The following is a 17,004-nucleotide window of genomic DNA, read 5'->3' as shown; positions in this document are numbered from 1 at the left end:
TGTTATGTTAAGCAAACTTATAAAGCGCATGGCTGCCCCAACAACGGGGCGTCCCAGTGCTAACAGACAGGTGGCCATAGTGAGGAAAACTAGACAGTAGAGAAAAGCCAGGTTTTTAATCAATTTCCTAAATGCCCAGTGATCTTGTATGCTACGAGCAGCAAGAGGGGCAGCATTCAATAGGGCGAGGGCCATTGCCCTAAATGAGTGCCCCACTGCTCTCTGCCTGCGAACTTGGGGAGTATAAGACAGGTGCAAGTCAGCAGAGCGTAGAGATCGAATCGGGACATATGGAGAGCATAGCCCTTGCGGATTTGGGGGCCTTGGCCATGTAGAATCTTGTGCATAGATTCTTACACTGGACTCTCTGTTCAATTGGTAACCAGTGAAGATGGTGAAGAACAGAGTAAGAGCCCGTTACAATAGTCTAATTGAGACTGCACTACAGATTGAACGATCGTTTTGCGGATGGATGCATCGAAGTTAAGCATGGGCGAATTTTGCGAATCTCGCGTTCGCGAATTTTGCGGATTTGCGAACTCGCAATCCGCAAAATCAGCGAATTCTCGTGAATTTGCGGATTTTTTTTTTTTTGTGTTTGCGCGGGTTTCTGCGAGTTCGCGAGGGTTTTGTACAATGTCGCAAATTGCGAACTTACCTGTCGGGTCGCAAGTTTCGCGAACTTGTTGTTTCTACGTGTCCAGCCTGTTTGGGACACTCTTCTTCATCACTGCCACTCTCTGTCACCACTGCCACTCTCTGACTACTCATGCCACCCTCTGGCCCACCCATGCCACCCTCTGTTTCATCACAGCACCCTCTGGTTGTCCAGTCAGTGTACATTATTGTGGCAACAAGCACACCTTCCCTGCCTCAAGTGACCTGAATTAATTTGGGGCTGATTAATGTGTCACAGAATATTTTTTTAGCTGGCACCTGCTTCCTTAGTGCTTCCTGATTAGTGATCTTTTGAACTTGCTAAGTGCTTTCATTGTTTCAAAATTAGTTACAACACCTGCCCTGCCCCAACTGACAATAATGAATTAGGGGCTGATTAATGGATTTGAACCTCCAGCCTGGCTCCTGCTTGTCTCCCTTAGCTGTAATTCAGGACCTTTGTGGCATATGTGTAACTATTCTGAGGTTCAGAGCAGGGTCACATAATAGTTGCAACTGGCAACTGAACTCTGGAGGGGCCCCTCAGGAAGCACTACAGGAAATGGCTACTAATGATGAGCCTGAACTTTTGAACCTGGTAAGTAGTTTCAGTTTTGCTAAAATCGTATTTCTGCAATTTTGCACTTATTCGCGGGGCGCGAAGTTGTACTGGGAAGCCGCAAACTCACGCGAACAGTGCGAGCAAAATCCGCTGCTCGTGGATTTGCGGATTTTGCGGGAGATTCGCGAATCTCGCGGATTGCGAATTTACCGAAAATCCGCAAAATCCGCGAGCGAAACGGATTTTCCGCCCATGCTTAATCGAAGTATCCCAAGATGGGTTTCAGGCCGCGTAGGAGATCAAAACAAGTCCCCGCCACTTTTTTTTGCGTGGTTCTCAAATGAGAGGACTTTGTCCATCAGGACCCCTAAGTTCTTAACCAAGGTTTTCAGTAGGGGGGTACCCAGAACCGTAGGCCACCATTGGTTGTCCCATTGATGGATGTCATGACCCACCAAGAGCACCTCAAACTTGGAGGAGTTCAATTGTACGTAATTGTTTGCCATCCAGTCTGCGATGGCCAGAAGATCCTCTTGGAATTTCACTTGGTCTTGTTTACGGATGTTAAAAAAGGTAAATACCAGTTGGGTATCATCAGCATAAGATACCATATTGATGTTCCGTGCTTTAGCCAAGAGTGCCAGTGGGCAAACATATATGTTGAACAGCGTGGGGCTCAAGGCAGAGCCCTGGGGGACCCCACAACCGAGAGGGTAGATGCTGGACAAATAGGGAGGGGCAGAGACCTGAAACAAGCGATCGGTCAGGAAAGATGCAAACCAGGCCAGGGCCTTGCTTGCCCTTGACCTCGATCTCCTCGAGCCGTTGGAGCAATGACCTGTTGTGTATAGTCATTGGACTCATGCTCAAAGGGTTGCCAAATTTCTGTGAATCATCATAACTATTTAAGGAATACTTGAATGTGATAAACATCTTTGAGGAAGAGTTGAGGAGAGGGGACCAATGGGTCCCTCCTGCAAGATTGAGACATAAAATATGAACCTGTGGCATTTGCGGAGGAACCTTACCAAGACCAGAGTGAGAGGGTAGTCTTTGTAGCTCAAGATTGACTTGAAGGTTGACCAAGTAGAATAAGATCGTAATCAGTGTGCAAGTAATGACAAATCTCTTAGGGCCACTCACACGTTAGCAGTGGAGATTCTGGAAGAACCATGGGATAAGTTAGGTTTGGAAATCATGGACCCCTTTTAACTACTTCCACCTGCCAAGAGGCACGTCTTGCTGTTAATTCCAAGTGGGTCACTGTATGGTATGTAAATGTTTTCAACACTGAAGTGGTTCTGTATTTCGAGAAGTAAGAGTTTGCCTGTGAAGAGGGGGGCTGAAGTCAACTATCAAGCCAATGGTGTCCAGTTTGTGGCATATACTATGTAAGAGATTATGAGGAGTTGTCCATCAGAGAACAGCTCTTTTTGCACCTTGAGCCAATATCTTGGCTGACCAAATGGACAGATTAGTTAGGTGATGTGTCTAGAGGGAAGTTGATTTGAGGATACCTGCAGAGAATTGTTGAGTCAAAAAATGTGCGCCCATTGTAAAACAACTAATAGTGTTACCCAGTTATCACCTTTTGTGTACCTGACGGGAAGGTTGTCAGGGTCTAAAATTAAACCTACTTGGTTGAACTGATTCTTCAGGTAGAAAGATTCTGGGGGTTTATCTGCTAAGTGGAAGAATAATCAGTAGTGCTATTAAGAAGGTGGCATGGCCCAAAAAGCAGATCCATAAGAAGTGGCTGGATAAGGGGAGGAAGATTTTGTGAAAAAGCTGGACCAAGTCAAGAAGGGCAAATGTAGGTTTATGGAACCATTAAAAATTGAGGAAATGAAAGATAATGTAGTTGAATCTGAGTATGTCAAGACTTGCAAGGCACAGGAGATCTAACAAAGTATTTGGCTTCAAGGAAGAACCTCCGTCTCCCTGCAAAACATCTGCCGGAAAAGGTTCTGTTGTCAGAGTAGCCTGAGGATGATGTAGAGGCTGGACTGGTGAAGTGCTTAGGAACTAATGTGAAAATGATGTTGAAGTAATTTTCATTTGTTAAATTCTACCAGAGTCATACATTTTTTACTCAGTTCTATGTCTATTTCTGCAGTGGCATGTGTTATTCCCTTTTATATGGTATTTTATTTCATCAGGCATTGGTATGCATATGAGGGTTATTGTTGTCTTAAATGTGTATAAAGGAGGTGTATTGTGGTCTGTCTTCTATCTTGGGACTGTCAGAATAGTAAGGCGTCAATAGGAAAGTTGATAGCTTCTGAGACTCTAGGAGTCAATTGTTGGCCGACTGCTGAATTATCTGTAACTTGGTGGCATCACTGTTATATATATAAATAATCCCTCTGCAATTCCTGCCTTCTGGATGTGTGGTCTTTACTGTTAGGAACACTATGAGCATAACAAATTCCTCCTGCTTGCAGAGAGTATTCAACTGAATAGGAAGTCACTATGCAAGAGTCACACTAAAACAGAGAATGCAAGTATTGGTTAACCCAGGGATGGCATAATACCATTTGCATGGCCTTAAACAGTAGGAATACCTCCCTCTAACTCACCAAAAATATGAAATCAACAATTATTTTTTTTCTTAACAAAACCTCACCTTTGTTTCCCAAGTAAAAGCAGATAAAAGAACCTAAAAGTGCAGCTCTCTCTTCTCTGGAAATCTCTCCTTCCACTTAATTTCTCTGACCACAGAATCACACTGACCAGACTCATTGTCCTGGCACCATCTTGGCACACGGGGACACACAATCGTCTAGTATGATCCTCAAAGAAACTCATCACCAGGCATTAAAACGTACAGAACCAGGAAGCAAGAATGTGCCTTAACCTGTGTAACTGGCACAGTATCAACCCCGCCTTTAAGCACTCTAATGGCTCCATGAAGCTTGAAATATTAAATTTAAGAGTTTGTGCACTATCCACAATCCTGTGGGTGAAAAGGTCTCATTTCCTTGCAGAATTCTCACTGCAACCCAACAATGTTGAACCATCAGATCAACCAATGATTGTTTAAGATGATGACACATGGGGCAGATTTATGTGTGTGTTAGACCGCAAATCTGGACTGCACCTCACCCCAACCCAAGCTCAAGAGATTTAGAAACTCCAGAAAACTGAACAATTTAAACTTGCCATCAACTAAATTCGAAAAACAAATGTAGTCATTTTTATAAAATATATTGGACACGGTTACTTTCCTGCTTTATTCACTGAAATATTTCCCTTCATGGTTTTAACTGTATTTCTGTATTTGTCACCTCTCTGAAGTTACCAAAAGGTTCTGCCAGTTCTTTACAAAGCTCCTTAATAAGTAAATAAATAAAATAGCTATACAAATATTAGTATTTTATTTCCACTAAGATTGTTTTTCAGCATGCCAGTGTAAGTATTATGACTTATATAACTTTTCATGATGAGGAAATGTAAAGATAGCTCCCTGAGTTTACTGGGTGTGAGACAAGAAGATGTTTAAGGGGCCACGCTTTTAACAGACGCCAGAGTTTTTTGGGCTGTGAGTTGATTTGAAATGTTGGGGCGGTGCTGACTGCTTTGGTGTATATGCCTTTAAAGCATGAGGTGCTTGATTGGAGTAGGGCACTTGCTCTTAGGCAAGCTCCGTTCGAGGGGTTGCGGCTGGTCAACCATCATGGTGGCTATGACTTTTGGCACGTTCTGCTGCGGCCAATAGGAGGTGCATCCATGGGAGGGCAGTCTTTCACCCTCAAGAGATGCCTGAGAAGATGGGGTTCTTAAACTAGTGTTCGATGACGCCTAGAGGGGAGTGAGCCTGGCACTAGAGTGGTGAAGAAAGGCCTGTTGTTCTGAGTTGTGAAATGGGAATGGCTGCTTCAGTTTTATAAATCATAGAAGGCATGAAAGCAGCTAAGACTTTCTGAGGTTGAGGATGTGGAGACACCCAGAGGAATCGCCCAACAGGAGTTGGAAGGTTGCCGAGTTGCAATGTGGGAGCAATAAGTCGAACAGACGCCAGAGAACCAGACAACTCGAGACGGCATCAAAATTGATAATAGCGGAAACATCTGACCCAGGCTGGAGCGAGGTGTAGTTGTGGGCACCATGGAGGTTTAGGGTGCTACAATGATAACAATTTAGTTGTGGTTGTTTTGAAAACCTAGAGGTTCCAATGGAGGGTTTATGCTAGCTGTGGTCTAGTTTTAATTCTGTGGCCAATAAGGGAATATCCTCCTAACCAAGCACAATAACTCTTGACATTATTTTGCCCTCTAGTAGGGATGCTCGCATGGGGTCCTTTGCTCACTTTCTTAATCCCCATTTAATCTCTCCGTTCCTTGAACCCTTTACTAATTAGTTTTGTGTTCCCCATTATGCTGTGGAGCCACAGCACGACACTACTTTTGCCTTCTTGTACTCCTGGGAAAGAGGACGAAGCTCGGAGAAGCCCATGATATTCAATTTTTCCATGGAGCCACGTAAATATTTTAGGGTTAGATAGTGTGATTATCTATGGTTGTTAGAGCTGAATAACCTAATGCCCTGAATAAAAATAAAGGTACTATTTATTGTACCGGATACAAAAAATAGTACCTTTACTTTTATTTAGGGCATTAGGTTATTCAGCTCTAACAACCATAGATAATGATCCCACGGGGCACATTATTTATCGGGTGTGATAAAAAGCACCCTTTAAATACCGTATGCTTTTCGCATATTAAAGTTTTGTAGACTGGATCTGCCACTATCTGATAATTATCAAATGCATTAGATACAACCAAACTAGTAATTCCGACCCATGCACTAACAGGGGTTTACGCAGGAGTCAGAAAACAATGACCCCCCTCGTAACCACAGCATCAAGAGTTTGGGCAAAGGGATGCCAGATGGACCTAAAAGTGTGCGGTATTTATGTTTTCAAATGCCAAGATACGGGTTAACCCCTTGGCCGCGGCGGTAATTCCGCCGTGGCGCTGGGGGGGAGGGGGGCCGTGCAGCGCTCCCATGCTCGTGACGGAACCGCTCCGTCACGAGCCTCGGGCGCGCTGTGCTTGTGACGGAGCCGTTCCGTCACGGCCCCGCCCGCTCAATGGAACGCTCAGCGCAGGCGTGAGATCAGTGGCTCCGAGCGGGCCGTGACGGAACCGCTCCGTCACCAGCACAGCGTGACCGAGGCTGGTTACGGAGCAGTTCCATCATCAGTATGGAAGGGGTTAACAAAGGCAAACTGTTCGCTCCAATGGCGGCCCCAGTATAGAATAACAGGGACATTTTGTTTAATGTGATTAGTTTGAAGAAGACAGTTGAAAATTGAGTATAAACATTTATTTGTATTCCCGTTTTATATTGATTGATGCTTGTTTCCTTGATCATTTATAAGGTTTTTTATTTGGCTGCCCAGGGGACAAACATAGAGATTAAAATTACAGGGCATCAAGGATACCCGAAGTTAGTCCAGATGAAATCTGCTACTCCCTGACACTGAAAGGGGGAGAATGTGCAGTAATATTTGGGTCGTAACGTAGGCCTTCCTGTCCCACAAAAGTCAACCAATCCATATAGAAAAGCAAGATCCAGCAAGCTCATATGTGTGCAGGCAGGCACCTCCCCCCCCCCCCCCCCCCACAAGCAGGCCTACATCTAAATCTTCTTGATATGTTTTCTAAGTATCACCAGAGCCAAATAAATTCATTCCTTCAACACTGTCCCCCTTTAATACCCCACCAATCATACCAAATTGCATCCTTGGGAAAGTTCCTTGAAATAAATGTGCCCCTCTGCGCACAGGCCGCAGCGCAACACAGTGCTGTGACAGACTTGCAAGGAGCAACATTGAGCTGGGAATATATAACTCCCTACCTTATCCTAAAGAAATTCTGATCCCCTTTTATTGTGCGCCTCAGTTGTATCCTCTTTCGTACATTTTTGATTCCCGGAGTAGCAGGCCAGGGCTGTGACCACAGGCCCCAGTGTACCGGGCTCAGTACAAATAGCTGTGGCTGGGAGCTGTGGTCTGTGTTTGATACACAACTTCAGCAGATTTGGGTCGTTTGTGGTAAACCTCAATTTGTGTTTATCAAACAGGTTCTTTAAACATTTTCCACAGCCACAAGCTGCGGTTTGTTCTCAGCACACAAGTCAGGCAGAAAACACACCACATAGGTCTAGTGTAGAAGGATCACAGCAACAGGACATGTTCTCACGCATTAGGCAAATTAAGGAAGCATTAATAACATTAAGAAAGTATTCTGAAACATTGTACAGGGATATGGAAGTAGATTTCTAGGCACAATACGAGTCCCTCTGCTGATTGAAAGATGCTGGAAGCAAGCGACCCCAGCATCGTGGGTGCCATGGTAACAGGAAGGGATGGAAAACGTGGCAAAGGAAGGCCTAGGGTTTGTGAGACAATATAGAATAATTCGATATATGATATGGGGATATGGAAGACGGTTTGTGAAAAGAATAAGGCGTTTATGACTGCTTTGAATTCTCTTGAAAATAGTTTGGTTAACATGTACTGCATCAACTGACGAATAAAAAAACATAAAAAAAGAAAAAGTGCGGATAAACACATTTCAATCAATAAAATGGAATTCGCAGCTAAAACAAATAGTGAATGTTTTCTTCCTGGTATAGGAGCACTTAAGTGTTAGTCCAATCACCTAATACATTTCATACAGAATCCTCATGTGAAGTGGCATTAAGAATGCAACCGAAAACATAGTTCACCAGGTAGAAAAACTAAGCAACTAACTTTAACTTTGTGGATGCTCAGCTCAGGGCACCTTAAAAATCAGATGACATCATCCATGCTGTCCTACATGTCACTGATGGCAATCCATAACACTCATAATAGGTGCCCCAATTACATCATTATTGGCTTCACTGATGACATCACTAGTTGCATCAGTGTTGACATCTCATAGAAGGAAAAGTTTCTGCCGCAGAAGAGCCCGTCAAAGTGTTCCCAGCAGCTTCATTCCTCCGGAACCTATCTTAATATCCATATGTTCTTTAGCGACACCTCTGTAAAAGAATGCACATATATGTGTACCCTGCTTTGCAACAGTTACTAGCTTGGCTGCTCTGTTTGCTTGTTTGTGGACCTCTCCTGGCAAATAACAGACCCAGAAACTGTTAAAAGTCAAACCATCCACACAGGTGTTTCAAAATCTGATTGACTGTTTAAATTGCTTTACTAATGTCTGATGTGGGTGGCATTTGCAGTATTTAGAACTCTTTACCTTGATTTCAAAGTTCTCGTGGAGGCTGGGTATAAACACCCGCTCTTCTTCATCCCACATCTGACTGTCACTCGTTTCAATCTTCCCTTTCAGCCTCCACCTTTGCCGGCCAAGCCTCACCAACACCTGGAAGATATATCAAGGAGAATGTGTATTTGGACATATTCAAGTAGACCAAAATAAAGTGTCAGAGTGGCCAAGGAGATAGAAATGCAACCAAAACAAAAAAGAGGAAATGTGCAGTGTGCTTTAGTGGAATAAAATCTCTTGGGTTGCGACTTCACAGCTGTACAAATCCTTCTGGCGTGAGGATCATAGAAGGTAACACGTTTTATGGGCTGCTAAACTGCTCAGGTCACCTGGTGGACATTTACAACGACGGTCGCCTGCACAATCAGGGTAGGATTGGGCTGCAAGGGTCACCTACCACTGTGCGGAAGGTGTTCTGGAACCCATCTTCTTATATTTTGGTGGACACATGGATAAAGGTTATATCCCACATTATCGGAAAGAAAAAGTAACAATTGATAATATTAACCCTCCCCGTTTAGCTATCAACCTCGCATCCAGGACCGCTTATGTTGAGAGGATTTAAGATTGGAAAGGGAAGGACATTTGTACCTTAAAAGACACTATCAGAGCGCAAAACCTACACTCATACATTGAATTGCAAGAATAGCATAAATTAGGTAGTATAAACGTACCCATCTCTCCAGTTGAGGTATTTCTTGTTTATTCAGTCTATGGGAATCTTGGAACCCCATAAACATTCTTCCCCTTGGTCTCAACATACTTAGGAACCAGGCAAAACCCAACCTGTATCCACAATTCTTGAGTCATCCCTTTCCTCAAAGCCCTCGCGAAACCTGATGGGAGGTAAATCCTTGAGACGAGACAAAGAGCCCGCACTGTCCAAGAGGAAAGTGGCTGTCTGCCTATGGCTTCTATCAATGAAGTGCAACGATACCCACACAACAAGCTATTCAGGAGCCAGTCTGTACGTGTTGGGGAAACACAGAACCTCGCAGTATCTCTGGTGCAAGAGGGCAACCAATTACTTCTTTAGCAGGGTCTTGGCCTGTCAATTTACACGCTTAATGGCTGGATGTGTTGTGTAGTATCTCTAGTACAATTGGCGGGGCCTTAGCTCCAATTAGAAATATAGAAAAATGCCACTTCTTGCTTTGTAAAACAGCAAAAATTGTTTTATATCAGTTTGCATGTTGTTTGATCTAGTTCAAACACTATTTTCTCCCCTCTTTATTACATAAGCAGTAATAATGGTGCACGTGGATTGCCATCCAAAGACTATGTGATTTGTCTCTATGTTTCCATACATTTTTAAACATTAGTAGCGTTATTTTACACATTTGCTAGTGAAAACGGACTGTTGGCTTTCAGAATAAGAGACGTAAAGACAGGTAAAAAATATAGTGAACTCTACAAGGCCAGATGGGGGCGGTTGCTTCATCTCAGTGGCTGTTGCTAAACCAGCACAGGTAAACGCGGTGGGGCGGGGCAGAGTGGGAGAGGGGGGTAGTCGACATGTGATGGAATATGTATAATTAAATAAATAAATAATACCTATTCCATCGTCTGTTGCCCCCCCCCGCCCCCCCCCCCCCGCCGCTCCCTGCCATGCCACACTGCCCCAGTGCGCTTACCTGAGCCAGCCGCCCCTGCACCAAACTTTGGAACACACTTTCTCCCCACGTCGCTGGTCCTGACTTCTTTTCTGTTTTTACAATGCACTTAAAGACATGTTTTTTTTCCTCTTTATTCCCTTAGTTATCCGAGTAACTGCTATAAACTGCTATACACTGCCAGCCAAAGCGCTTTGACACCTTCGGGTATAGTGCACTCTACTAACTCTGTTAACATAACATAACAATACTTTATAGTAGTCAGACCTACATTAAACTAATTAACTAATAACTAAATAGAACTTGAAACGTTTAAAAAAAGGATAACTTTATTATAAATGGTACCTCATAATGGTCTCCTGGACACAAACGTGCATAGCCCACCAAACCTATAAAAAAGCAAGAACGGAAAGTGTGTTACTTCGAGACTTATTACCTTCATTATTTTTACCCTTTACTCAGTGCGGATAACTTCGAATTCAAAATGGAGTCAGGAGCTGAACCAGTCGCCTCATATGGTGACAATATAAGTGTGTGAGGGAACCTCACAAAAGAAAGTGGCACAGATCTTCAGATATGAAAGAACTCGTGAGAATTTGTAATTTTGGAGCACTGTTTAAGAAGATATGTGTCAGAACATCTTATCTGAATATTCAGGCACATGTTAATATGTACGCTGGCCCAGAAGGCATGTCTGTTTATGGAGATAACAGCTGACGTCATGTCCTTAGGCAACGAACGTTATTTATGGACAGGCGCAGGGCAGCCTAATGCTTCAGACAACGTTTAACATTCCCATAGGGCCCACCACAGATGAGAGCCACATTCCAATGTCGAGCAGTAAGGCACTGTCTGTTCCAGCAGATTTACTGCAGAGTAAACATGTTTAGTTATAGATTTCCAAACTATCACAATATGTTGCATGTTCCTCATTTCACGCCCAGACCAAGATGCTCAGAGTAAATGCCCAATATTTTAGGAGATTAATACTTTCTGTCCTAGGTGAGCTATGGGATATTTAAAGAGGGGCGAGAGCTAATACCTTTGGACAACCCCGAGGATTTGTAGCTATCTGTGGCCAGCCATCATTTCAAATGTACAGTTATTTCATGTACTGCTGCTTTAGGATTGAAATGTTAGTTCATCCAAACCTAAAGGGTCTTTTAATGGAGTGACATGTTATTTCACTCCACTGTATGCCTTTCAATTGTGTGAGATCATTTCATCACCAATGTGAATTCCTTAGAATGGAGAGTTGATCTATCTGTGCCAGATTATTTGTCTTGTAGTAGTGTGACAAGTTACTTCATCCTGAATGTGAATGTTATAGGATGGTGTGAAGTGTTGCTTCCTTCCCAGCCTGGCTGCATTATGATGATGTGACATGCTTTTCTTATATTTCCTTTAAGTGTTCTCTACATAGGGAAATGCTGTTTCGTCCTCAATACGAGTGCCCAGGCATACACAGTTTTATAAAGGTGTGATGTTGCTGGGACGGAAAGTCTTCTGCATGGCTCTGGAGCGTGTGCTTCTCTGCCCTATCTCGAGCTCCTGCTTTCCTGATTTGTGTCTCAGTGAATATGACAATTACGCATGTCCACTAATGGACTCCTTGGGCCGCGGGAACGTCACTTTTTTGACGTTTCAGTGGCGCAATGTGCCACTGGCATATTTATAAGGCCACATAAATCCACTTTACGTGGCTTTTCTTGGCCTGATAAATATGTACCCTTCAATGCAGAAAATTGCGTGAAAGGGACATTCCATTGGTGTTGCTGGGGGCGTTCCCAGCAATATCCATGCCTTTTTGACACTGCCCCAGATTTACGAGAAATCCCCAGGGGAGGCGTAAGGGAGACACAATGAGAAGAAATAACTTTATTTTGCCTCGTTTTCCTCTTTCTATGTGTGCTACAATCTGCAGCACACATAGAAAGAGCAAAAGCCTCTTGTGATTGTTTTTGTGCTGGTTGGTTTCCCTTCCTGTAAAAAAATAATCATCCCTGTCCCCCAGTCAGACAGAAGGAGCTGGGCTTCAGCTCATCAGGTCAAAGACTTTGGGAATACTAGCAGGGAACAAGCTATCTGGATCGTGAAGTGCCAACTGCGTTGAAGCACAAGGATACTCTAGGCGACTGCTCAACTTGTTGCCAACAATATGAAGAGAGGCAGGGGAAACTCCTTACTGGTACTGAAAGTGAGCCACTTTTGCACCTGATCCCTCACCGGGGCTGTGGAAGGCTGTGGTTGTTTCCAGTTATCACTTGTAGTTGGGGAAGAGTGCCCTGTTGAAGAATTTACCACTTGAACCCTTGATTCCTGCCCCAGGACTTCCATAGTCTCCAGCTTTGTTCCCGCTTGTCCTGCACTAGTAACAAGCAGCACCATCCCGATGCGTACCCTACTATTAGAAACCCAAGTGAAAACAGTGGGTTCTGTGTAATAGTCTGCTGACTCTTTTTGTGCCATCAGAGAGTATCAGGGAGTACTGGTACCCCTGCCCGCCTCTACCCTTCTACAGCTACCCCAGGGGCTACTGGGACTCCAATAACTGATCCATGATGCCAGGCACCCTTAACCAGATCTTCGGCACCACCAGAGTGGTGACCTCTCAAACAAAAGGTGGGAGCTTCTGTTACTTTGTGTGGTGGAACAGTGGGAGGACTAGGAATATTTGATTTCATACTGTGTAGGTGGTTGATAACATCCCTTTTTCCATTACGGCTTGTGCTGTGGCCCGTTTTCGCAATAGAAAAAGGGATATTTTTCAACATCCGTGTGCCAGGCACCATGTGCTACCTGGCCCACAGTGTATAGATGTTTGGGGGGGCCACCACATGTGCCCCCAGGCCACATAGCCAAGACTAAGGGGGGATGGGGGCCCTGCTAGGGGCCCCCAAAGTCCTTTTCTGGCTGCCTGTTCATCGCAGTAAAACTACCATGAATAGGCAGTCGGAAAGGGATATCCTAATCCCTATGGTGGTGCCCGCACAGACACCATCCCCATTGTAGGGATTAGGAATTCAACCACTGTCCCGGCTGGATCTTTGATCCTGTCGAAGGTGGCGGTCCTACCTACCACCTCTGCGGTCCGACCAGCTGCATTGTCATGCAGCAGTCCCACCGATGCCCTAGATGGCGGGCAGACTGTCACCGACGGCCTGTCTGTGGCAGACCATGATCGCAATGAGGGCCTAAGTTCTGCAATACTGTTTGGGGTCAGGAATCGGGCCTAGAGGGCTGTAGACACTTCTGGTTTTCACTGTGTATCTTAGTTTTATGTGTAGAATATTCTCATTGTGTGTGTGTGTATTAAAGTACCTTTCTTTTATAAAGTAAAGCACTGATTGGACATTGATCTTATTGGTCGATATTACAGGGTAAACTGTATTATAAATGTCTAACCCACCTCACCTCCTTAATTAACCCTTGAACTGCTATGCATCACCACTCCTGAGTGACTCAGGTGCTGGAGAGGAGCACTTGGCAATCCAGTGTGTGTCCAATAGTACTGTGGCCCACAGACACAGTACTATTGGACAACTCCAGTTGATGTACTGGATCCCAGTAACCCTTGACTGCCCTTGTGCGACGGGAAATTGGTTGGCATACATATGTTGCTATTTTACCAGTGTCTCATGATGCTATGTTGTGTTACTTCACCATCAGTATGAGTGTCTCATCGTGGTGTTACATATTCCCCAGTGAACGTGTTGTTTAATGCTGTAATGTTCAATTATACTGTGAGGTTCCTGTTTCCCAGAAAGTCATATCAAGCTTTACTTGTTTTTTCCTGCTGTGTGGGTTTTTATGAGAACATAACATGTTAATTCATCACCAGAATAACTAATTTAGGAGGCTGTTACATGCCATCTCATCCACTCTGTAAGTGTTTAATCATCGTAATATAAGTTTTAACCTCCTAATTGTGAGCATCTTCTGGTGGTTTGACAAGTTGCTTCATCCCCAGTGCAAGTAATGTATGATTGTGTGACGTTGCATGCTCTGTGTATGTCCTATTTATGTGTAACATGTTATTTTATCCACAGTGTGGGCTTTATGATTCTATAAAATGTTATGTTTATCTCCATTGTGTGTGTGATGTGCTAGTTCAGTGCTAATGTACATATCTCATGATGGTGAAACAAATTACTTAATCTTAAAGTGTGTCTTGTAATGGTACAAAGTTCTATTTCAACTCCCTTTTTAAGTGTTTTATCATAGTGTGACATGTTATGTTATCCTCTGTACGAGTGCCCCATACATATAGTGCATGATGAAGTTATGACAGATTATGCCCTCAGCAGTGTGTTATATGTTTCAGTGCAGTGTTATACAACCTCAAGCATAAGTTTCTTATGATAGTGTAATATGCCACTTCATCCATCGGTCACGTGTCTTATCATAGTGTGACATGGTACATTCTCTACTGTGGGGCTGATGCAGTGACCTTACCCTAACTCCAGTGTGTTTTAAGAGGATTTGACTAGATATTTCTTGCTGCTCTAAGTGCCCTCTAAGGGTGTGACATGTCAGACCATGACCACTGTAATTATCTCATTGAGTTATGATGTGTTATTTCATACACCATATGAGTCTTCAATTATGAGTCCCATAATTAAGCTGATGTGGCAAGTAATGGGCTTTTATGGCCCAAGCGAGATTATAAGGTCTGTGAGAACACTGGTAACCCAGTGTGCTTTATCCAGAGACTTTGTCTGCATTCATCCCGGTCAAATACCAAGTATGAAATGAGAAATACCCAAAAGGAATTGGAATGTTCAATTTTGCAGAAGTTTCGCATTTCAAAGAGGACCCTTGTGGTCCATCATGTAAATTCCATCCACCGGAGTTCACGTTACTCACAGCATTGGCACTCTGGGAATCATAGTTATCTAGTACTGCACTGGGCACTCAAAATGAGGCCCTTAGTCTCCAAGAAAGTGCTACGCTTCTATATCTTATGGTGGTATGCCAAGTTTCTTCAACGCTAATTCAAGTGACCTATGATGGTGAGGAATGTTATTTCATCCTAAGTGAAAGTGTATTGTATAGACATGATGTAATGTCATCCCTTTGGCAGGTGTCTTGAGGAAGAGTGACGTTACGTCATCTAAACTCAGATGCCTTTTGTTGGTGTGATGTAATTTTATCTTCATTGATTTTGTTATAAAATGATGTAACATGCTAATTGATTTTGCTTGTGTTTTATGATGGTGTGATATGTTACTTCATCCCCAGCATACATGTCATAGGATCCTCAGATATGTTATTCCACCATCCCAGGGTGGTTTTTAGGTCTCGCCTGTCGATGCGCATGCGCATCGAGCAAGCGAGACTATGGGGGCTTATCCACTCTTTATCCACTGCAAGGAATCGTGGCGATTCCTTGCAGTGCCCGTGACTTTTAAGCTCAATGCGCATGCGCATTGAGCTTAAAAGCGCGTGCACGTCCGTCTTGTTTTACCCGCTCCGCCCCCTCCCCTTCCCGCCGTGTCGCATTTCTCCTCCCCCCTCCCCTCTCTTCCCTCCGTCTTGTTTGTTTATTTTACCCGCTCCGCCCCCTCCCCTTCCCGCCGTGTCGCATTTCTCCTCCCCCCTCCCCTCTCTTCCCTCCGTCTTATTTGTTTATTTTACCCGCTCCGCCCCCTCCCCTGCCCGCCGTGTCGCATTCTTTTTTAAATCCCCACTTCCCCCCTTTTTGGTTTGGTGTGGGGAATTGTGGCTTGATCTTGTATTAACATAACAGTCTACTACCATGTGCGGACTGGTTAATAGCAGACTGTTGTCTATCTTCCAGTCTTGTTCCCTTACAATTTCGAACACTATTTCAAAACAGTCCGCTGTTATCCAGTAGCATCTCATAGGATTCGGCAAGAATAACATGTATAGTATTTTTTACTGTATAAATTCAATCCTTTGCACTCTATAAGATGGCGGCCGTAAACTTGATCGAAGTCCTTCGTTGTCTAATATGACCCTCTCATTAGATTCGGCGAGAAAAAAAGCGCAAAATCTCAAGAGCTTTAAATAGAGAACCTTATCCTACCCTTCGCATTATGTCGTCTAAACGGAGCACAGGGGATTGCTGACGCCCAGGAGGTTTTGCTGGAATCAAACGGAGACACGAAGGTAAATGAATATGTTAGGGATCTCTAGTGTCTTAGGCTATAGGTAGTGCCTTACATACTTAAACTCACAAAGAGGTCACTATAAATTCAATCCTTTGCACTCTATAAGATGGCGGCCGTAAACTTGATCGAAGTCCTTCGTTGTCTAATATGACCCTCTCATTAGATTCGGCGAGAAAAAAAGCGCAAAATCTCAAGAGCTTTAAATAGAGAACCTTATCCTACCCTTCGCATTATGTCGTCTAAACGGAGCACAGGGGATTGCTGACGCCCAGGAGGTTTTGCTGGAATCAAACGGAGACACGAAGGTAAATGAATATGTTAGGGATCTCTAGTGTCTTAGGCTATAGGTAGTGCCTTACATACTTAAACTCACAAAGAGGTCACTATGGGTCTTTCGGTTTTATTTATAGCTCCAGAAAGTACCGAGTTGTCCGGTTTTCATTATGTCCACTCCCAAGTCTATGACCAGAATATAGAGCCCACTGCAGGAGGGAATCATACTTCCTGTTCTAAGTAAGCGCATTAGATTGATCTATTTTTCGAGTGTTACATAGTTACACTTTTGACCTAACGGCACCTAAACTAATACAGAGGTTACGATCGTGTATTTTGTTTTATACACAGCTCCAGAAAGCACTGATTCACCCTCACTCACCCTCACTCACCCTCACTCACCCACAACCCCTCACCCTCACTCACCCTCAACCCCTCACTCACCCTCACCCTCACTCACCCTCAACCCCTCACCCTCACTCACC

General features: G+C 43.9%; 1 protein-coding gene across 2 annotated transcripts in view; it reads right to left on the bottom strand.

Annotated features, from left to right (window-relative positions):
* RIPOR3 (RIPOR family member 3) overlaps nucleotides 1-17,004 on the bottom strand; it is a 471,988-nt gene that overhangs the window by 217,840 nt on the left and 237,144 nt on the right. For both annotated transcript variants that reach the window (XM_086932462.1, XM_086932461.1), the window contains 2 exons: nucleotides 10,458-10,501; nucleotides 8,470-8,595 (listed from right to left, as the gene is read on the bottom strand). In XM_086932462.1, coding sequence (XP_086788588.1) covers nucleotides 8,470-8,595; nucleotides 10,458-10,501 — 170 coding nt within the window. The remainder of the gene's footprint in view (nucleotides 1-8,469; nucleotides 8,596-10,457; nucleotides 10,502-17,004) is intronic.

The sequence above is a fragment of the Lissotriton vulgaris genome, chromosome 7 (genome assembly GCF_964263255.1).
Source record: "Lissotriton vulgaris chromosome 7, aLisVul1.2, whole genome shotgun sequence".
NCBI classification, from domain to species: domain Eukaryota; kingdom Metazoa; phylum Chordata; class Amphibia; order Caudata; family Salamandridae; genus Lissotriton; species Lissotriton vulgaris.
This window is presented reverse-complemented; position numbering and strand designations above follow the sequence as displayed.